Here is a 21,297-nt window from a genome sequence, read left to right as displayed (position 1 = left end):
TTCCTGCAGGTAAGGTTCGCCTCATTACACCAAACATACCACTTCCGCTGCAGCCCTGGAAAAATCAAGATGAAGTCCAACAGGTCTCCCTCGTACTGGAGCCTCTGGCTATAGAGGCACCACTATAGGGCCCTCAAGTACCAACATGCAGGTATGACTTGGAGAATGCAAGAAACAAGCAGACCTAAAAAATTCTTAGGGTATTTAGGACTGAAGCTTGCATGCCTTGCTGGAAGAATGGGACAATTTCTTGCACCTCCATAAGCCACTGAGGAGGAGGAAAGGCGAGGAAAAAGGTGGTGTCCAGGACTGACCCCAAGGACTGATGGGAGTCGTTAGGAGGGTCTCAGGTGTGATTTGAACTCGCTGATGGAAAAGCCCAGGTTTAACAGCAGTGATGCTGTTCTACTTCAGATGGCGTAACACCACATCTGGCGAGCTGACTTGGGTTAGCCAGTCATCCAGGTACAAAAGAATGGGATACCCAACCTACTGAGGTGGGCCACAACTACTGACATCACCTTCTTGAAGACTCAAGGTGCCAATGTCAATTCAAAAGGGAGCACTGCAAACTGGTAGTGTATAGAACCCACTACAAACCACAAATACTTCTGGTGAGACCTCAGGATTGGGATGTGAAAGTACACGTCCTGCAGGTCCAGTGACACCATCCAGTCTCCAACTTCCAAAGCCTACGCTAAGGTCAGCATTTTGAACTTTTCCTTCTTGAGAAAGAAGTGCAACTCCCTGAAGACCATGATTGAGTGCAGATTACGTCATTTTTTTGTCACAAGGAAACCGAGGAAGTAGCAACCTCGCCTTGTTACTGTGCTAGTTCCACCCCTCTTTTTTGCCACTTCCTTCTGAAGAATGGACAGGTGTTTCAGAGTAGGGGATTTTGTCAAAATGTTGCCCTGCTTCCGACCTTCGTCATAAATTGCACTGCCTCCCTGTAGATAAGCGTGCACACTTCAAGACCCAGTGTACTGCCCATACGATCTTATTCTCCCAGGGGGCCTCATTTGTCTAATCTGTTATCCCCTTATTGCCCCTCATGTCCCCTGCGTTCTGCTGATCTTAATCAGGCTACAGTACCTGGTATTGTAAGAGTTGGAGGCCGCTCTTTTGGTGCAAAGGCTCCAGCTCTCTTGAAAGCACTTCCTCCTTCTATCAGGAATGTCCAGAACCACTTGTCCTACAGGAAAATTCTGAAGGCCTGGATTTTTTCTTCTTAAGATTTTGTTTGAAGCATTTTCTTCCTTAGGCCGTCTGTCGCAGTTAATTTCTATTTTGGACTAGCACTGGGAGACCCCATTGCTGGAGCAGCAACTCGGTCTATACATTTTAGAACATAACAGGGGATGAAGGAGAGGGCAGGGGAACACAGGGAGCCTGAAGGAAGGGATGAATGTAACCTCTTTCTACAATTTGAAGGACCCATTGGTTAGAAGTAATGGCCTTCCAGGCCGGGAGAAAGGGCACTTGCCATACCACAGGCTCTGAGTTTGTTAGGTATAGAGAACTAAAACAGCTTTCCTGGAAGTGTGGGTGGGAGAGCAAGGGAAGAAGGAGGAGACAGGTTGCTAGGTAGATTCACAGCCGTTACCATGGTCCTTGTATTGACGGACCAGGTAGTTTTGGGGCTGTTGCACCTGCAGCTGATTTCAGAATTCCTGAGTCAGGTAAGGTGTCCAGTGAAGACTGGCCCTGGACACTGAGTTAGCCGTGTCATGCCACAACTTTATGATTGGCCTAGAAGCAATTAGCCCATCACTAATAACCTCCTGGAAATAGTCTGGCAATTCTTCTGGAACATGCACTACAATCATTTGGCCCAGACCCCATAGGACGTTGTTATAATGTGCCAGAAGGCAACTTGCATTCAATAACTTCAGGGCCATGCTGCTGCTGATAAACCCTTGCCAGCCCATGCTTCTAGCTGCTTAGATTCCCTGTCCGATGAGGCCGTACTAAATGTGCTTTGTGACTGAGGGACATAAAGCCTGGATCACTAGGCTCTAAGGTGAAAGGCGAGTAGAAAGAAAGGAAGGGTTCCAAGGACTGGGACAGTGGTATACGGTCACTAGCCGGTTGACCACCAGAACATATTACAGATTATAGTTTCTCCAATGATGCAAGTACAGGGTCCAGAAAGGCCTCATTGAAAAGCAATAACAGTTCGGAGGTTGGCTACATGACGAGAAGACCCTCAGTGAGGACGTTCATTTTAATATCAGCTGTTGGCAGCTGCAAGTATGCAACCTTTTTAACCAACAAATAAAGGAAGATGACATCTGGAGTTTGTGGCGCAGCAGGAAACTTCATGTCCATCTCTGGTGAAGTATCTAGGCAACTGGCAGAAGACAGGACAATAATTTCATACCGTTTTTTAGGCTCCTCATCAACATCGGGACAGAGGTTCATAATCCGGACCAAGATATTGTGGATTCTTTGCCTGTAGTTCTCTTCATCAATCAGCTGCTGAGCTACCCTTCAAGATCCCTAATGAGATGGGGGCTCAGTAGGAGGTGGAGGAGGCACCAATGGCACCAGGTGCGGATCCACTGGAGGCAGTGACATATGATGCCAGAACAGTGTAGTTGGCTGCTGGCTTTAAGGATGTAGATGGCACTGGGGCTCCTGGGCCTGCGTTATAGGCATAAACATGGGGAGGCCATATTGAGACAGAGCCTGAAAATGTCAATCTTCACATTTAAAAACACTGCTAGTTCCGTACCCAGCCCAGGGAACTCTGGTAGATGCTGCTCGAAGGATCCAGCCAGAAGGGTGTCGGTGGAGTTGGGAAGAGAGGCATCCCTGTCAGTGCAACAGTGAAGGTCAGGTCTGGCAGAAATGAAGGCACAGAGCTTAGCAGGGTCAGTAGGCCCTGTGTTGACCAACTTCGGCTCAGAGGAGGAAAGGAAATTTCTTTGGGAGACCAGGTGTGATTAGGAGACTCACAGCTCCCAGAACAGCTTGTGTGCTTCTTCTTAGTTTTCAAAGAAGAATAAGAAGCCGACGACGATCTTGGCCAGGATCTTGAATGATAGTGAAGACCCTTCTGATCATTGTGGGTCCAGGCCACAAAAAGCTTGGCCTTGCTCTCCCTAATGGTCTTTCTATTAATGCTGAAGCAGCACAACAGGTATTATGATCAGAATCCAGGCACCACAGACAGATGGAACGGGGCAGTGATGATGCCCCTCGCAGTCCCTACAGTGCATACAATGCATACAATCAGATCGCTTGGGCTGAGACATAGACCAGCGCTTAGATTTTTGTGAGAAAGAAACTCACATCCCTCAGAAGAGAGCAAACTCTGGACCAGCGTTGTAGGCGCAAGAAAAAGGAAACTGATGCTGCTGCACCGGGGTGGGTGTTATATGGCTTTGATTGAGTCATGTTACGCCACTCTTGGCGTATAGACAAAGTTGGCACCCCTCATAGACTATGTGAGCGTTTTGAAGTTTCCAGATGCAGTCGGATACCTGGGATAATTTTACAGGTGAGGAATCTGAAGGTAGAAGCATCTATCAGAAATGCATTGGAGAAGGGAGAAGTCCTATCCAGGCCCTAGAAGGAGCTAGCATATTTTTGTTGTGTCATAGTTTTACTTTTTTCGTTTAAATCTTTTTATTAAGGTTTTACATTTCAGATTCCCATGTGGGGCATCATATCGATCATATGTCAGTTATTACACACGAAGAAAGGTTACATAATATCTACAAACATAGTTCATCTTCAACATTTGGGTTCCGTTCCGCCAGGTAGGATTATACATCATCGCTCATGGATTTGCTGGTAGGTTAGCTTATTGTACGATGTTGTGTCTCGCTGTAACTTGTCCCTTGTGTCATAGTTTTACTTGACCTGTTTTGACAAACTTTAAATACAGACCTTCAAATTCATGTTCATCTCAGAAATGACAGCATTGACTTATCATTCAATTTATTGGCTTCTTTTTAATGTCACGTTTTATCCAAATTACTAAACTCTAATCACTGCTAGTGTCAGCCTTGAGTGGTTACCTACACCACAGTTACATGCCGAAAGGGAAAAACGTATTTATCCAATGTTAGTGGCAGATTTGGGACAACACTGGGAAACACATTACCCACCAAGGATATTGTCCAGCAGCCAAGAACTGCCCCACGACGTGAAAAGAAATGCTTCACAAGCAGACACCTGGCTCTTTTAGCTAACATTGGTCTGTATGTTGCAACTTGTAGCCCAATAGCACTAAAAGGACATAAGAAAAATGCAATACAAGCATGAAAATGTAGTTAGCCTGGACTGGTTCAAGGGGACTCTCATAACAATGGGCATGTTGGTAAGCATGCAAATTACTAAGAATTTAGAAATGTAACTTTTCAGTTCAGCTACTGCAACACAAGTTCATGAATTGGTCTATCCATGTAAGATATATGTGACCTCGACTCTTGCCACAGGCACCCCAGACCAGCACCCAGTCATGTCAACCCTCAAGCTGATCTACTCAGTACACAACATTTGCAGAGTGGCTACTTCTGGTCACGTTAATAAATCAAATTGTGATTTCTACGGCAATCTAAAAGGAGAAGCTTCTTGCCAGCTCAAAAAGCATAGCACCAATATTGTGAGGGTACGCAACACAATTTTCAGATCTATAGATTAGGAAGGGAGGGTCTCCTTGAAGACAACACTTCTGTTCGGATAGAATGGGGCTCCTCTCCTAGTTATGAAATATGAGCACTATCTCATTCCAATACGGTATTCTACACCACCCAAACATCAGTCGAAAAACAAAGAGCATTTCATCATTTGGCTCAAAATCTGTCACTTTAAAAAGGAACTGGGCTCTACGTTATTCCTTACTGGTACCACCTTACCATAACTAGCAGCAGGCAAAAATCATTATAGGAGCAAGGGGCGTTCAAATTCTACTACTTCTTCGATACTGTCTCAATAAATAAGTTAATGTCTGGTGTTTATTTCTATAGCAACAAAACAAGGGCTATCCTACAGGGAACACCAATTTGTCTTACAATAAAATGCTGAGATAAAGCCAGGAGAGTGCAGACTCTTTCAGACCTACCTTCAGAGGGTGGAGGTTACAGACATTGTGTAATCCAAACCCTGAAGGTGAACACCCAGAGTGGAGAGCGTTGCAAGCGAATTATACAACCGGAACTGTGTTGAAATACACCCAATGCGTGAACTCTGCTAACATACTCTTCGAGCTGAGCAGTCAAACTGTACACCCTAAGCTGAATGGACAATCAAGAGCTAAAACCTGAGACACAGCCAGGGTTAAGAGCGGTGCTGGCATTCTGTACACCTTGAGCTGTAAGGACACATATCTTGAGTACTTAACTATCCAGACATGAATCCACAACAGAGATATGCATACACCTGGAGCTCAGAGCTGTGCAGCTGCACTGTAAATACAGGAGAGATTTTGAAGAAGAAAGGGGATCATGTTGCTTGGCCATTCACCTGAATTGGGTCAGGAGATGCTTAAGGAAGGGAAGGCAGAGATAAGTTCAGAAATAGGAATGTTCTCTTTTTTTTTTAAAAGGAGGAATCCTACCTCCCAAGAAGAGATGCGAGAAATTAAACTGCATAGCCAGAAAAGGAGTTCATGGTTGTTTTAACATGCTAGTTTTAGGTAATCACCCTCAATCCTTAAATATATTTTCAATAAAAGAGATTTGAAATTAAAATGGAAAAAAAGTTTTATAATATCATACTGGCGTAGATACTGAATCGCCCTTCCGTTTCCTCCGATAGTGAGCAGAAGCATAGTATGAAACTCTCTGCTTACTTTAAGTTATGGATCTTGTGCTTTCCTGCTTTCATTTTCAGAACAGTCTTCATAAGTGGTGCTTTCAACATTTGTATTCCAAAGTTTAATGGCATTATTAAGGATTAGTACAAATACGGCTTTGCGATACTCTGTGCTGCATTCCAGTCCATTGTTTTTGCCCCTAATGCAAATTCATACAAAGTCCAGTCATATGCTTACCAGACATGGGCTAGTCCAACGCCAATATAACAGTCCAACCTGTTGGGCCTCATCGGCTAGGTGCAGCTTGAGTCGCATGTCACAGTGAGAATGGGACCCATGTCTTATCTTTTGCACTTCTGGTGTCTCAATTAGAAAAACAAAAAGGTCTGAATTCATTTTTAAAGGAGTACAGTAAATGAAAAGCCCCAAAAATGCTATTTACATAGTTCATTTCCGTTTGGAATATGGAGAATGATAAATCATGACAAACTTTAGAGCAGCAAAAAAATAAGTCAAACTCAAGAAACCTTTCTCTTAATTTGCAATCCATATGCTCATACCCAATCAATGGTTGTAGTTTTACTGTTACCTATAGAGGCACCGTTTTAAAAAATCTAGGGTGCAAAATGCTGCTGGATAAAAATTGCAAGACTGGTTGAAAGGGTCAGATTTGACACGAGGCACGTTGACGTACAAGTCATTTTACATGAACCAGTCTTGACCCTGCTCCTCATGGCACCAATCGAGCCCTAACTGACAGGCCAGGTCCTACCAGAACACAAATAACCCAGGACTGGTTTTGCCCTAGTTATGGGATCATCAGCCAGGTACAGCTTGGTTCTAGTGACACATTGAGCATGGGACCCACACTTGGGCATACCCATGCAACTTAGGGCAGTACCATAAACTACACAAAAGGTGATGGAAGGTATGCTACAATTTGTCAAACCACTGCCAGTCGCTTGGAGTAGCTTCCCAACCCACTGTTCTTTTGGTCACCATGCCATCTCAGCCTGAACCCAGCCATATACGAATCAGTCTTAACCGTGCTCCTCATGGGAACAGTCCAGTCCGAATTGCTAGGCCAGGTACTCCCTGAACCCGAACACAAGCAACCCAGGGCTGGTTTTGCCCAAGTTATGAGCAAAATAATAATGGGTTAGGATGCTACCCCAAGTGATCGCCAGTGGCTAGACAAAATGCAAGCATTCCTCCCAACACCTTTTGTGTGTTTCATATATGTGACTGTTGGTCTGTGTGAATCGATGAACGCATTCTTGTTGGTCTGTATGTTTGCGTACCTTTATACTTATTGGACTTTAGCACTAATGTCTGTAGGAGTGAAACTGTCTGCATGCCCTGTGTGCATGCCCCAGGCACAACAAAACTATTGGTTTTGTCACTGCTCCTTAGGCTAAGCTGTAAGATTACAGCAAAGCTGTACTCATGCCAAGAGAGCCAGTGACGCATGAAGTGAATTGCTGACTTTGCAGTTATCTGAGATATCAGTCATACTTCAGGAATAGAGAATTGCTTCTGCAAGATATCAATTCTACAGCGTCCAATGTCTTGCTTTGTGCACTATAAGACAGAAATTCATAATCTGCTTGAATCATTCAAATCACGTAGTGCAGGGGCTTGACAAAGGTCCAACGAGTCTCTCGTGCCTTTTGCACATACCTCTGCAATACTTTAAAGCAGTATGACGAGCATAAACACACATTAAACGTTTTAGGAAAAAAATGAAAGGATTCAGAAGAAGAGGGCAAATAGAAAGAAATGAAAATAAAATATTACTTAAGACACTTTTTATTCAAAACTAGGAACCCAAAAAAGCAGAGAACATTTTAAACACCATAAAAAGGGAAATGCTCCCTTTCCAGCCATCGTTTAAGTGTTTAACAGTTAAGTTGCCCACGTCATGTGACACCTTCATCTAGTTCTAGCTTTTCTGCCACAGAATATTGCATTCTTGGAATTGAAGTTTAGCTTTTGCATTAAAACAGAGAGAGAGAATTAAAACGCTTCTCCATTAAGAAAAAAGGACTGGCTTAACGTGTCACCACTGAACAAGGATTATTTCAGCTATGCACGTTAGAAGTGTGCATTAAACAATGTATCCCCTTGTGTTAAATATGTAGATGGGTGGCTGTACAAAACTGACTATTTTAAGCAAGGTATTAGCCCCACCCTCTCAACATACCACTTAAATGTAAAGAGAAGCTGAAATTCCCTTTTTACCTTCAAAAACATCACGTGCTAAAAGGTTACGCAGTTCTGATATTTTTCTTTAAATTCCCTCACTTGTAGTCCTGCATTTAGGATCCGGAAATACAACGAGTAGCATAATGTAAGGGGGAAAAAACCAGACATGTATGATCTACTAGTTCTTGACTGCAGGCAACTTTCGGATCAATCATACATCACCTTGTGCCCACCTGCTACCCAACAAAGGTGTGCCTCTGCAGAATGCATGTTTTAGATAAAGAAGCAGCTGTGAACCATGCAAAGATGTGGACTGCGACCTGCTTCACACTCCGGTGGAAGCATTCTTGTAGAATGAAGAAATGGGGCTAGGCACGATTCTATACCAATACAATACTTTCCATCTAGCACTGCTTGAGTGCTACTCTAAATATCGCACTATTTCAAAAGGTTAGGTAGCCAAGTGAGTTAGGAAAGATATTAAAAGATTTAAATGTGCAGCACTGAAATGCTGCTTATCACGTGAATCTATATCAATGTTATTACCAACTTCTAAACTTTAATGATATATGTAATCCACTTGAAGCCGCCAATCCAAACGCCCAACATCTAAATGAACAAAGGTCCTTTCACCGTCCAAATAGCTGTACCATCCTGCTATTCATTCGACTTTCGGGCAGAAACAGTGTTTCTTTCCTGTGAATTTGACAACTGGAGTTACTGCATGTGTTTTTATGTTGCCCCTTCAGCAGAATTCAAAGTTCTCTTGGCTGTGGTTACATGCAAAGATTATCCCACCTACAGTAGACGGTGTGCATTGCCTCCCCACCAGGCTGCATGGTGGTGGGCAGTTGGTCATAACTGAGGTTCTGATGATGAGCAAAGGCATTTTTACGGGGATACCAAGGAACAGAATCTACCAACCAACTTTGTGTAAAATTATTTTAGTCTACTAATAACGGGGGCACTTCATACCACATTCCCCCCACGAGCATATGACGAGCTGGAACCCATGGGATGCGTTTTCTGCTTGATGTTTTTTCATCTTAAATAACAGGGCCTAAGTATGCAGTCTGGATGGTCTCCTTCTCAAAGACACAGTAATCACAGCACAATAATTACATTAATCTACACAGTGCTTTAATGTACCTTGGGATGGACTGCTGCCCAGAAGTAAGGCCATTTCTGCTAGGCATGGTTGTCTACTTAGTCTTCTTAGACACATCCTTGGAGGAATCTGTGGCCAAACTTTGCACAAGGCAAATCTCTGTCTGATTTATTGATTTTGAACATAGTATGCTTTTCGACTGGCCATAGCTTCCTACCAGTAACCTCTGTACTCAATAAGAATGGACCCACAAGGACCATATTCTTGTCATTCTTCGAACTTCGAAAGAAGCTATACACCAGCAGCTTGGAGACACATTTGACCAGCAAGGGTAATTTTTGCTCTTACTTTAATGCTTCCTAGAAAATTCCAATCATAGTCATAGTCAACAAATGAGTCCAGCTGATGTATCTGATTTGGAGGATTAGAGTTGCACTACCCTACAGAGGAGTGATTGGCCTACAAGCAAGAGGAAGGCTGTGATATATGATGTGCGTGGAGAACAACTCAAGCAAATGAAACTAACCTTTAGCATCTAAGTTTGAAAGACATGTTTGAACTGTCAGAGGACTGTACCAGTTGGTGAGACTGCATTTGTCCTGAACCCTTCCCTGAATTTGTGGGAGCATGCATCATCACTTCACCCTGTTCTCACCCAAGAGGGTAGCAAATGTGTTTCCATTTCCCCCAAGTCTAGGGTGACCAGGCGTCCCCGTTTTCACAGGACGGTCCCCGTTTTTAACCAGCTGTCCCAGCAAATTTCAAGAAATTTAGCTCATGTCCCGGTTTTTTCGAGAGGGTCGACTGAAAACGGTGGGAAGTGTTTTTTATGTATTACAAAGCAGGGAAAGTTAGCAGTTGTTTCAAGAAAGCAATTTAATTAACAGGATAACTACTGCGTTTAAAAATTACATTGTATGTATGTTCTTACTGCCTGTTCTGTAATTCTCTGCTGAGGAGCGCTCTCATCGCGTGAAGTAAAATTGTAGTCCTTTTCTATTTTTGTGAACTGTCCCGGTTTTTTGTTTTAAAATTCTGGTCACCCTACCCAAGTATTATCTTAGTGGTGCCATTATTCCGGAACTGTCAGAATCCCTTCTCAATGCCACATGCCTTGGGTATAGAATGATTTAAAGGTGTAGAATAAACTCTAGCTCCAATTGGCACTGTGGATCCAGTGGGTCGCTCCAAGTTCCACAGGTGCCAACACCACATAACCTTGACCACATCCAGTTATTTACAGAAAGTTGATTTACATATGGCTGTGTCTAAACCGAAATGGCATGGTGTGCAAATAACAATTGATTGGAATGCGGCCTCAAGTAAATGGTAATTACCAGTGGCTGAGATTATTAAAGCATTTCAACCATAATTTTTTTGTATCTTTTAAGATGGTAGGTGTGACCACTGCCCAAGAGAAGTATTTGTGTGGTTAATGGTTGGCAGCGACTTATAATGGGTAACATACTAGTCAATTAATGGCATATTAGGGCTGTATCAAATGCATGTTAAGAGTTCTCTTACTGTTTTCTATTGTACGACAGTACTATAGAGTATGGTATATCTTGGTAGGGAGTGCAGATGCAAGCACAGTGAGACAAATATAGGGCATGTCTACTTTTGTATAGTTGTGCAACGCCACAATGTATAAAGCGCTACATAAATGGAACTACAATATAATGTACTTTTTAAAGTGTATTGTTGAATGGTGTGTTGTGACAGATGTGTGCTGCTGTTAGCACTGTGATAGCCACATACCCAACAATGTAGCATATCTGCCCAGCGCTGGATTTGTGTGCGGTATTTTCTCCAGTATGTCCTGTTGAGAGTTTGTTCGTGTTGTTCACACAGTACACAGACTCTCGCTGTTACAGCCTTAACAAACCTGTAACAGCTACAGTCTCTCCACAGCCCGTTTATTATTTCCAGGCTGAAGGGGTGGGAAGCTGAGCTGTACAGCGTATGGTTCAGTAATGTGTGGGACCGGGCCCTTACAGGCAGGCTGGGGTGAAGCTATCTCCAGTGCTCTACGGGGTACATGATGTGCCTAAATTCTCCTACCTGTAACAAAAAAAACACTGACTGTTTAAGAGTAACTCTACTAGGAGTATAAAGCACTATAATAAACTAAGCTATTGCTTACTTTTAACACTCAAGTTGTATATCCTAAGGCACATCGTTGCAGTTCTCACCTGCCATCAATTTGCACATAAAACCTTGAAACAGAGTACCCTAAAAGGGACCCTGAAAGAAACAGATACAAAAAAGGCAAAGTGACCAACAACGTATAATGCTGGAAAAAAGAAACACAACAGGAATAACTTTAAATGTCCTCACTCTTGTCCTAACTCGAGCCTAGAAGTCTGAACATTAATGGATGGAGAGATGCAAGAGAAGAGATAGCAATAACTATTGGGGGGGAACCACAGCAACAGTAAAAGAGGCTCAAAAGTTATCAGTGGACAACCAACACAAGGAGTAAGGGAAAACCTGCTGACAGATTTTGGATGAGCAGTAGAAAGTGCATGGTAGGTAATCAAACACCCTATAAACTCTGTTTGATGTGCGATTGTCAGAGCGTCTGCCTGAAGGTAGTCCAGAATGAGTCAACTTGACTGACCGATGGCATAAAGAAACCTACCCACATTACCCCTTTTCTGATAAATGTCCGGTGGTTCTCTTGGCAAAGCTTAACCACTTTTAAACAACTTTGCCTCATTTGTAAACGTCTATGGAATGGATCCGCTTTTTACTTGCCAAGCCTCAGCTCTACCCCTTACTTAAGAACGTGCTAACTCGGAAGATAAAAGCATTGTCACCCAGGCTCCGAGAGAGGGAAATAGTTATCTCTTGACACGAGAGCACTCCTCATTCTACAGCATTTCGTGAAACCGTGAAAAACATCCCCTAGGTAATGCCCTTCTCATGTGTTGTCTTATCTGCTGTTGCACAGCGCCTATAGATAATTTAGTTTGCACTGTGTGTTATAAACTCAATTAATAAATGAATGTGCCATAAGACTAAGCCACTCATATTTGAAACAGGCAACCCTATACTCTCGGCAGAAAACATTTCTCTGTACCAGACGAATCTCATACACCGGCAACGCAGCACTAGGCCCTCTGCTATAATCTGGCCACCAAATAAGCGATAGGAATAGTACCTCCACCATAATCGAAATGGAATCACCATACTCATTATCTATACACTGATCACAGCTCGAAAACATCAGCTATATTGACCAAAGTGAACACAGAAGCCGGTCCCTCAGCTATAGCCTATCCATAGCCCAACAGCCATCAGTAATTCTTCACTGAGCACAGACACCAGATATCAGTGAGAAAACGGCGATGACAACTGACAATTAACTGCAGAACATCGGACCTGACAGCCATAAACTTCCCACAACAGCATATCAGCATCTACATACCGGCCAGTGCATCAGGAGCCCCAGTTGTCTTCAGATCACAATATCTTTCCATCAGCTACACCTAACTGTACCCCCACATGATCATACGTCTCAGCTATATATAATAAAAGAGGCCAGCACCAAACCATTCAATTAAACACTCAATGATATTAGACCTCCTACTATACACTAATGGAAACTTCAGAGCACTAAATTATAAAATAAATATCAGAGCTAGATCCCCAATTATAAACTGGCCATAGGACCAAGTAATTTACAAATACACTGACGACACCACTAACCTCCAAGATATAAACAGTCCGCAGTACAAGAGCCACAACTCTGCTCAGACTATAGCAGCGGAACGTCACCAGATCCTGTGTGTGCTGCCCCCACGCGTGGTGTGCCATGCAGCTCAGATCGCCCACACCCGCCCCGCCTGAGTACTCACAACTCCTTGATGAGAACCATGGTGCCTCCGCCGGCTCTTCCTGGAGGGCAGAGGCGATTCCACTCCTCTGGACCCCGTGTCACTCCAAGCCTGGGTATCCGTTGCCCGGGACCTCCCTTACGTTCTCCTCCACTAGTCGCTCAATATCGTTGTTTTCTATTTTACCCAAAGTGACCTTAAGTCTTTCAGCCCCACCAGCGTTTGACTCTACGACTGGTCTACAAGTTCCCTGCCCTTTCCTGTCTCTGTCACCTGGGTCCCACGACTGCCCTGCTCAGTGCTTCTCCATCTAGTCCCAAGTGCCGCTCTTTCATTAGCACCTCTCCGCCCCAGGGCCCTATGCCCCAGTCTCTTTGGTCCCTTACTTCGCCTCCCAGTCCGTCTAGCTCTTTCCCGGCTCCAGGTCCTCTGTTCCCTTGGACATGAGCTGCTCTCCTCTGCCTTCTTAATGAAGGTCCTAGGCTTCCCGGAGCCTCTCGGTCTTTCTATGCTACGTCCCAACTGCCAGCCCCCAATTTCGTTCTCTGCTGATCTGGGGCTTATTTTTATTCTCCAATCCCGGTTCTGCACCTGCTCTACCTTCCCCGGTCTCTTGTTTCCCGCTGCCCACTATTGCTCCCCCCCCAACTCGGCAATGAAGGTTACTGGCGCTTCCTGGTCCACTCGGCGCGGGGGCGGAGCGTTACTGCAGCAACAGGAACGTCACGCGCACCTCTAGCGTCGCCACGTCCGGTCATCTTGCGATCTGATGTCACACGCTCGGAACACGTCAGCCCCGCCTACTTCTGCTGTTTCTCGCATAAGAACCCCTACCCGGAAATAAGCGCAGTGTTTCTTGTTTCTGTAACCAGATAGTTTGATGCAAATTGTTAGTAAACGTTGCTATGCGCGCCGTACTCTAGATTTGTGCGTTAGGTTTACGAATTGTAAGCTAAAATAAAATTTTATTTTAGCTTCCTTGATGCTTAAAACTTCCGGCACGTCATTGCAAGTTGATGGAGAGGTTAAAGCCTCCCCCTACATCTTTTTTATCGGAACCCAAAATATTCGCAGTAAGTCCTGGATCAGGGGCCCGAACTTAGGATCGGTGGGGAAGGTACGACTCCCAGCTAGGGCTGGCTCGAGCACTGGTGGCGACTTTTACAACAATTTTTAGGTGCACCTCATCTTTCCATAGCCTTTTTTCTGATGCACATGTAATTTTTGGTTTTACTGCTACTCATAGATCACTCGCACACAGTTCTGTGATCTACGAGATTCTATGCAGCAGGAACATTAATCCAGCACACTACGTTAGGATGAGTCAAAACTGTCACAAGGCAAAAACGACTCCCCTCCCCCCACCAATGTCAATGGCATCGCCATTGATTTCTACACCAATACTCTCTCTTACTGGTCCAGGCTAGTTAACCTCTTCCTCAGTCAAGGCTCCCGCCCTGCTGCCCTCAAAACAGGAGTTGCCCCTCTTCTAAAAACCTCAGCAGATGTGAATTTAATTTAATTTATAAAGTTTTATATAGCGCGGACTAGATCCCGAAGGATATCTGAGCGCTTTACAATTATGGGTATACTTGAGAGGGGAGGTAGCGAGAGCTGAGATGAAGAGAGAGGATGACGTTACATAGAGACGTAGAGATGGAGAGGTTAAGGAAAGGGGTTGAGGTAGAAGAGGTCAGGTGTGGGGAGTGAAAGGACACAGAAAGATTATTTTTCTGTGTAATTGCTCCCAGCTCCCTGAGAGTGCGCATGCCAAGGCAGTGCAGGCCCGGCATGCACCCTAGGGGGCGCATTGATATGTTTCTAGAGCAGCGCAGTAACCAAGGGTGCTGTGCTGTAGTTCACAAGGGTGAGAGAGTAGTAAAGGGGCTGGAGAGGCTTCCTCACGCCATGCACAAACTTTGTGCCATGGTACAGATAGGTGTTTTGTATGTGTCTGTGTGTGTGTGTCTGACCTCAACAACTTCTGGCCCATCACCAACCTTCCTTTTCTTTCTAAAATCACAGAAAAATGTGTTGCGAAACAACTTTCCCTACATATTATGGACCATAATCTCCTTGACGTGTTCCAGTCTGGCTTCATCCAAAATTGCTGTACTGAAACAGCTCTGCTGCAAATGATTGATGATGGGCTGCATATACTCGATTCTGGGGAATCGTGCCTTCTGATTCTTCTTGACCTTTCTGCAGCTTTTGACACTGTTAATCACAACACCCTCCTTAACAGTCTTCAACAGAGAATGGGCGTGGAAGGCACAGTGCTTAAATGGTTTGCCTCATTCCTCTCTGACAGATCCCAAATGATCAAGATAGCGAACAGTCTTTCATCTCCATTGGCGGTAGGTCAAGGCATCCCTCAAGGTTCTATCCTTGCACCCACTTTGTTTAATCTCCATCTGGAACCATTGGAGAACCTCCTATGTAAATTCGGGATCCACTACCATTTCTATGCGGATGACACCCAAATCTACCTTAAGGTGTCTGCTGCACTCGATCTTTCACTACTCAACTCTACTCTCAACTGGATGTTAGTTCACCAACTCATTCTCAATCCCACCAAAGCTGAATTCCTCCTCCTATCTACCTCTCTCTCCCCTACTCCGGTTCAATCCTGGATGGATCAGCTGAATTTACTGAACAATAAACTCATAATTGTCGACGGCGCTAAATCCCTAGGTGTCATACTTGACAAAAAGCTCAACCTAATCTCCCACATCAACTCCATTGCTAAGAACGCACGTTACCAGCTGCACCTTCTGTGGGGGATCCGTCCGTTCTTCCCGGAGAAAGACCTAAAAACATTGGTCCAATCGCTATTCTCTCTAGACTGGATTACTGTAATTCTCTTTTGACTGGCTTACCCAAATCTCACCTCCCCCCCACTCAGCAGCTCGCTTTATTTCAGGATCCAAATGAAGTGACCACATTACTCCTATCCTGTCTTCTCTTCGATGGCTTCCCATCGAGGCACGATCCATTTATAAAACTGCCTGCATCACCCATAAAGGGATGTATGACGTTATAACGCATACTATTACTCCGCATACCATTACAACGCGACTTTTACTCCGCATACTGTTACAACGCATAGCGCCTTGGGGCGCTGGATAGTGGTAAGTTTAATTTTCTATTCCAACACCAGTCCCCGTGGACACTAGGGAAGGTGTTGGATAGAAAATTAAACTTATTCCCTATCCTACAGCGCCCCCCAGCGCAATGCGTTGTAATGGTATGCGGAGTAAAAGTCACGTTGTAATGGTAGTGCGGAGTAAAAAATGCGTTGTAACAGGTGTATACCCCCATAAAGCCTTGCACACTTCCTCCCCTCGTTACCTGGCAAATAAACTGAAAATGTCAGGAGGTTCGAGACCCTCTCGGAATGCTGAAAAATATCTGTTTGAGCCCCCTCCTTCAAAAAAGAAAGATCGATGGCTCAATCGTTCTCAGGTAGTGCAGTGAGAATCTGGAACTCGCTTCTTCCATTGCTCCGTGCCACCACCTCCATCCAGATTTTCAAAGCTTACCTCAAATCTCTTCTCTTTCGAAGACACTTTCAGAACTAATACCCTCATTTTCAGACCTCTCCAGAAAGTTTGTTCACTATTGTAAATTTGTAACATCATCTTATTTATTCCCCACCCTTGATTGCTGTGTCTGATATTTTGTGATTGCCTATATGGTTTTACTCTACCTCTCCTGTTGATTTTTGTGACGTTCTATTTTGTACCATTTCTCTCATGTAACGTAACTGGTTCTATTGTACAGCGCTCTGACACCTTCGGATAAAGTCTGCGCTTTATAAAAATGCATTAAATAAATAAATAAACAAACATCGTGTACAGAGACACCAGTCGCACTGCCCTAAAGCCAGTCCTGCTTCCAGCAACGGGGAAGGACAGCCATTTCCAGAAATGGGGTCAGAGCTAACCTCATAGCCATTGTATGATGAGAAAGATCTATGGAAGTGGTGGGGTGTGATACTACCCCTAAATTCCAACAAGCAAAACAAGTTAACAGATTTCTTGTAGATGATTTAAGGAGAGTAGACTTCTCCCTGGGGAAATTTTGGGGTCAGATTTGCTAAAACGCCGCAGATCCTTATCCAGCATTCATGAAATATTCAAGTACTTTCATGGTGCACTAAGGGAGCCTCTTACCTAGTAGTAGATCTCTTTTATAGGTCTCGCCCAAGCAACACTTGAGCCGTCTCTCCGAGACATGCACTATTCAGAACATGGGCTTTAAGTTCCACCCATGTTTTTAATTGGCTCCTTTGATTGTCTTTTGGAAATGCTTCTTTTTCTTTGGTTAACGTCTTTAGTAGTCCCTCTTTAGTCCCTTCTTTTCTACTGTTGTAACCTCCTATGAGGAGTTACTTGTGACCTTACTCTGTACATTTTATTTACAATTTCAAATCATCTTTTTGTTAATGACTTTTTTTGTCGCAGCAATGACAGCTAGCACTTCCTTGACCCGGACTTATCAGAGGCTTCTGAAGGCGCCTCTTCCGTGCACTTCCCCCTCGTGCATTGGCTCTCCAGCTAACAAACACACAGAGCATTTGCGTCTCAGATGCTTTCCGAGGGCACCTGTTCCTTGCACTTCCCTCTCCCGCTTTTTCTCTTTAGCGACTTCATGGTTTGTTCAATGATCGTGTAATTGTAAATATTCATACATTGTTTAATTATATTTATTATGACTACATTTATTTTTTACCATTGGCATATTTTTAGTGCAGTCCTTGCCGAGATTCTAACCGGGTTCCCCGGGCCCAAAGTCGGAAGCTCTGTTTGAAACGCCAGACTGCCAAGGGTCTCCTGTTTCTATCAGGTGCATTAGGCCACGCCCAGCACCATGGCAAAGCGCCCGCTTCACGGATGTTGCCCTTGTAATTCTTTATTATGATCATCATGATTGCTGCCACACTTTATCTTTAAATTCCATTCCACATGAAGATCCTCTCCAGACTCTTGGCGCTAGATATCGGCTGGATTAATAGCACCTGACGCATCTGCACATGTATGGGTTGGATTATGGTGCCTCTGGCATCAGATACCTTGTTCACTTACCAGGGATTTACTTCTGCCCTTACTTGGAACGTGAATTTACTACAAAACTTCTACGGAAGCTACTCCAGCACTTTGGCTCCCCAGACCTGTGCTTCGCTTACCCCTCTTAGCTTTCCTACAGCCTCCCATGAGCCATTCCTCACTCAATTTCCTTGCCCCTTTTCCTTATATTTTCCACATAAGGGTACAGTTGGATTTGGGCAGATTTAGCCCCCGATGTTCTTCCACACTCCTAATCTGTTGGACAGGCCCCACGAAGGGCTCGCTCCCTCCCCGCATGATAGGGCCCAGACACCGGCTCTCCGGGGGCTACCCGCAGAAGCAACCCGCAACCCGTCCCCTCCGGGACGCCTGCTCCCGGATGTCTCTGTGTCACGGGCCCGGGCCCCCGTCAGCCCCATTGCCCGGCCCAGCCGCCATCTTGGACACTGCACCACGCGGCCGCGTGGCCTCAGCTCGACCCCAACCCTGGACCTGGCCAGGCCCCGCCATCCCGGCACCACCATCCACCCAGGAGGTGAACGGACCACTTGGCAGGCTAATGGGAGAAAGATGTGTCGATGGCTCTCCCCCCGCCAGGTGCCGATCGCCCCCAGCCTCCCCGGGTGCTGGCTCCACCCCCCTGCTGGGTGTCTGGACTCCCTCATCCCGGACCTCCCGACCTCCCAGTGCGAGGGTCCGGACATCAAAGGGCGCCAGACCTATAACTGAGGCAGCCCCAGAGCAGGAGGGCAGTTGTATCCTGGAGTCGAGAGACACCGAGAAGAACTCATCCTTGACGGACTGCTGGCGCTGCCGCAGCCCTGCCTTGTGAACTATCGCCCTGCCTGCTGGCGCTGCCGCGGCCTTCTGCAACCTTCATCCTCGTGGGACCTGCTGGCGCTGCCGCGGCCCGTTGTAACCGTCATCCTCGTTGGGACCTGCTGGCGCTGCCGCGGCCCGTTGCCATCTACGACCTCTTTGGGACCTGCTGGCGCTGCCGCGGTCCGACCCGTCCGAACACCGAGCTCGAGGATTGTGAGCTACCGCCGTTTCACCTCAGTACCAGTCGGTACCAAGACTGTCCCGCTACCCCCTTTCCCTACTAGAGACTAGAATTGAGAGGATCATCGTGTCCTGACCTCCTTGTATCGTACTACCTTACTTCCAGAACTGCCTATAAAAGGTGTTAATCTGATCTTCGTGTGGTGTCCATCTGTGGGGGGGGAAGTTACTTGTCTGTACGATCGCTGGAGACGGCCCTCACCGGAGGCCTCTCCCCTTGTGCTCGGCCGACCCTCCAGGTCCCCGTCTAACATTGGTGGCCAGCAGCGCGATCCGAACCAACGCGTAACCGTACAGAGAGTAACTCACCCTACGACTAATCCACAATGACGACCAGAGAGAGCGGATCTGCAGAGAAATTCCAGATGGAAAAACTGGAAGAGTACAACCACCGAGAGCTAAAACAATTTTGCATAGAACTAGGCATTGCCACCACCGGTCTGAGCACGAAAGAGGACTTCAAACACGCCCTAGAATCCTGGGCAGAGACAAATATCGCCGGACCCCGGGACCCCGAAGCCCCGGAGACAAACACCACTCTGACGGAAGAAAGGAGAACGGATCTCTCCCGGGAAGAGATCCGAGAACGAGAGAAAAATAGACTACACGAGTTAGAGTTGGCACGGCTCAAATTAGACGGAGAATTGAAACTGGCAGAACAAAAGATGAACTTAGAACACTTACGGCTCCAAGAAGAGCGAGAGGAAAAGCAGAGACAGAGAGAACTCGAAGAAAAAAGACTGGCATACGAACACGAGTGCAAGCTGGCGGAAATAGAAATGCGCAAACAGAACAAAGACCTAGGGGTGCCCGAGCAACCGCGCCCCCCAGGGACTACCGAACAGAAGGTCCACATCCCCAAAGATGTGGTCCGTGAATATTATCGGAACGACGACATACAGCAGTGGTTCAAGGCCTACGAGATCGCCATGACTGCCCACCGGATCGCTCGAAGTGACTGGGGAGCCGGTCTATGGGGGAGATTCGTCAATGAAGGCCGGGATGCCCTGCTGCAGCTTCCGGACCATCAAATGACGTCCTATGACCACATGAAGGCCGCCCTCCTCAGTCGATATGGGCTAACGCCCGAGATGTACCGCCAGAGGTTCCGCAACTGCACCCGGATCCCGGGTACAACCTGGATAGAATATGTGAACTATTTCAGCCGAGCCTTCGAGGGATGGATCAAGGGTAGCAATGTAACAACCTACGAGCAGCTCTTCAACCTCATTGTGTGGGAGCACCTCTCCAACAACTGCTTCGTCGAGCTCAGGCAGCACCTCCTCTACAGCAAATTGACTGACCCACGGCAGCTCGCCGCCGAGGCTGACCGATGGGAGAGCACCCGAGTGACCCGGAGTGGGCCAAACGAGCAGAACAGAACCAACCAAGGTCATCATCGTCCCCGAGGAGGAGGAGGAGGACAGGGCCGGGGCAGAGACGCCGTCCCGGCCGCTCCCGCAAACAACGCCCCGCCCCCGGCCGGCCGGGGCAACCCCCCGATGCGCCCGGGGTTCCGAGCCAACGTTACGTGTCACCGATGCCAACGAGTCGGCCACTATGCCAGTGACCCGACCTGCCCAAAGAACCAGACCCCCGGGCCCCGCCAGATGGCTGCCGCCGCCCTAGGGGAAGAGCAAGTCTCCGAAGAGCCTGACGAGTACGAGCAGGAGCAGCCCGAGTGGGAACCCGCCGCCATGACCCTGGCCTGCCTAGGGAGAAGAGACCTGATCCCGCGGGCTCCCCTACCAGCCAACACCAGGAAATACAGTCAGTGGGTGAACATAAATGGGCGTAAGGCCGAAGCCCTGCGTGACACCGGGGCCAGTGTGACGGCCGTCCGTTGTCACCTGGTGACCCCAGAACAAATCCTGCCAAACGTTCTTTGCCCCGTCCGATCGGCCGACAATTCGGAGAGCCTGTGTCGGATGGCCTGCGTCCCCTTCGAATGGGGAGGAGTGTCAGGTATGCTAAGAGTGACTGTCCGCGACGATGCCCCCGTGGACTGCCTCCTGGGGAACGATCTCGAGAGTTCCCCGTGGGCAGCCGTTGAAAGAAGAGAGCACCTGGGGATGTTGGGCCTCCCGGGCTGGGCGTGTGTAACAACCCGGTCCATGGCCGTCGACACCATCCCTGGATCTGAAGAACCCGAATGGCCAGCACCGCCTCCCCCGAACGCTCCAGAGGGAAGCTCCATCCCTACCGACCCCCCGGAACAAACCCAAGGAGAAGCCGCTCAGCCCCAAG

At 46.6% G+C, this 21,297-nt stretch overlaps 1 protein-coding gene across 1 annotated transcript in view; it reads right to left on the bottom strand.

Annotated features, from left to right (window-relative positions):
* Positions 1–13,616, bottom strand: part of PITPNA (phosphatidylinositol transfer protein alpha) — a 188,307-nt gene extending 174,691 nt beyond the window's left edge. The window contains exon 1 of the mRNA XM_078680168.1: positions 12,941–13,616. Coding sequence (XP_078536294.1) covers positions 12,941–12,960 — 20 coding nt within the window. The 5' untranslated portion in view covers positions 12,961–13,616. The remainder of the gene's footprint in view (positions 1–12,940) is intronic.
* Between the last annotated feature and the right edge of the window lie 7,681 nt (positions 13,617–21,297).

Source organism: Lissotriton helveticus, chromosome 3_1, assembly GCF_964261635.1.
Source record: "Lissotriton helveticus chromosome 3_1, aLisHel1.1, whole genome shotgun sequence".
Classification (NCBI taxonomy): Eukaryota; Metazoa; Chordata; class Amphibia; order Caudata; family Salamandridae; genus Lissotriton; species Lissotriton helveticus.
Note: the sequence above shows the minus strand (reverse complement) of the source record. Positions and strands in the feature narration are given on the sequence as shown.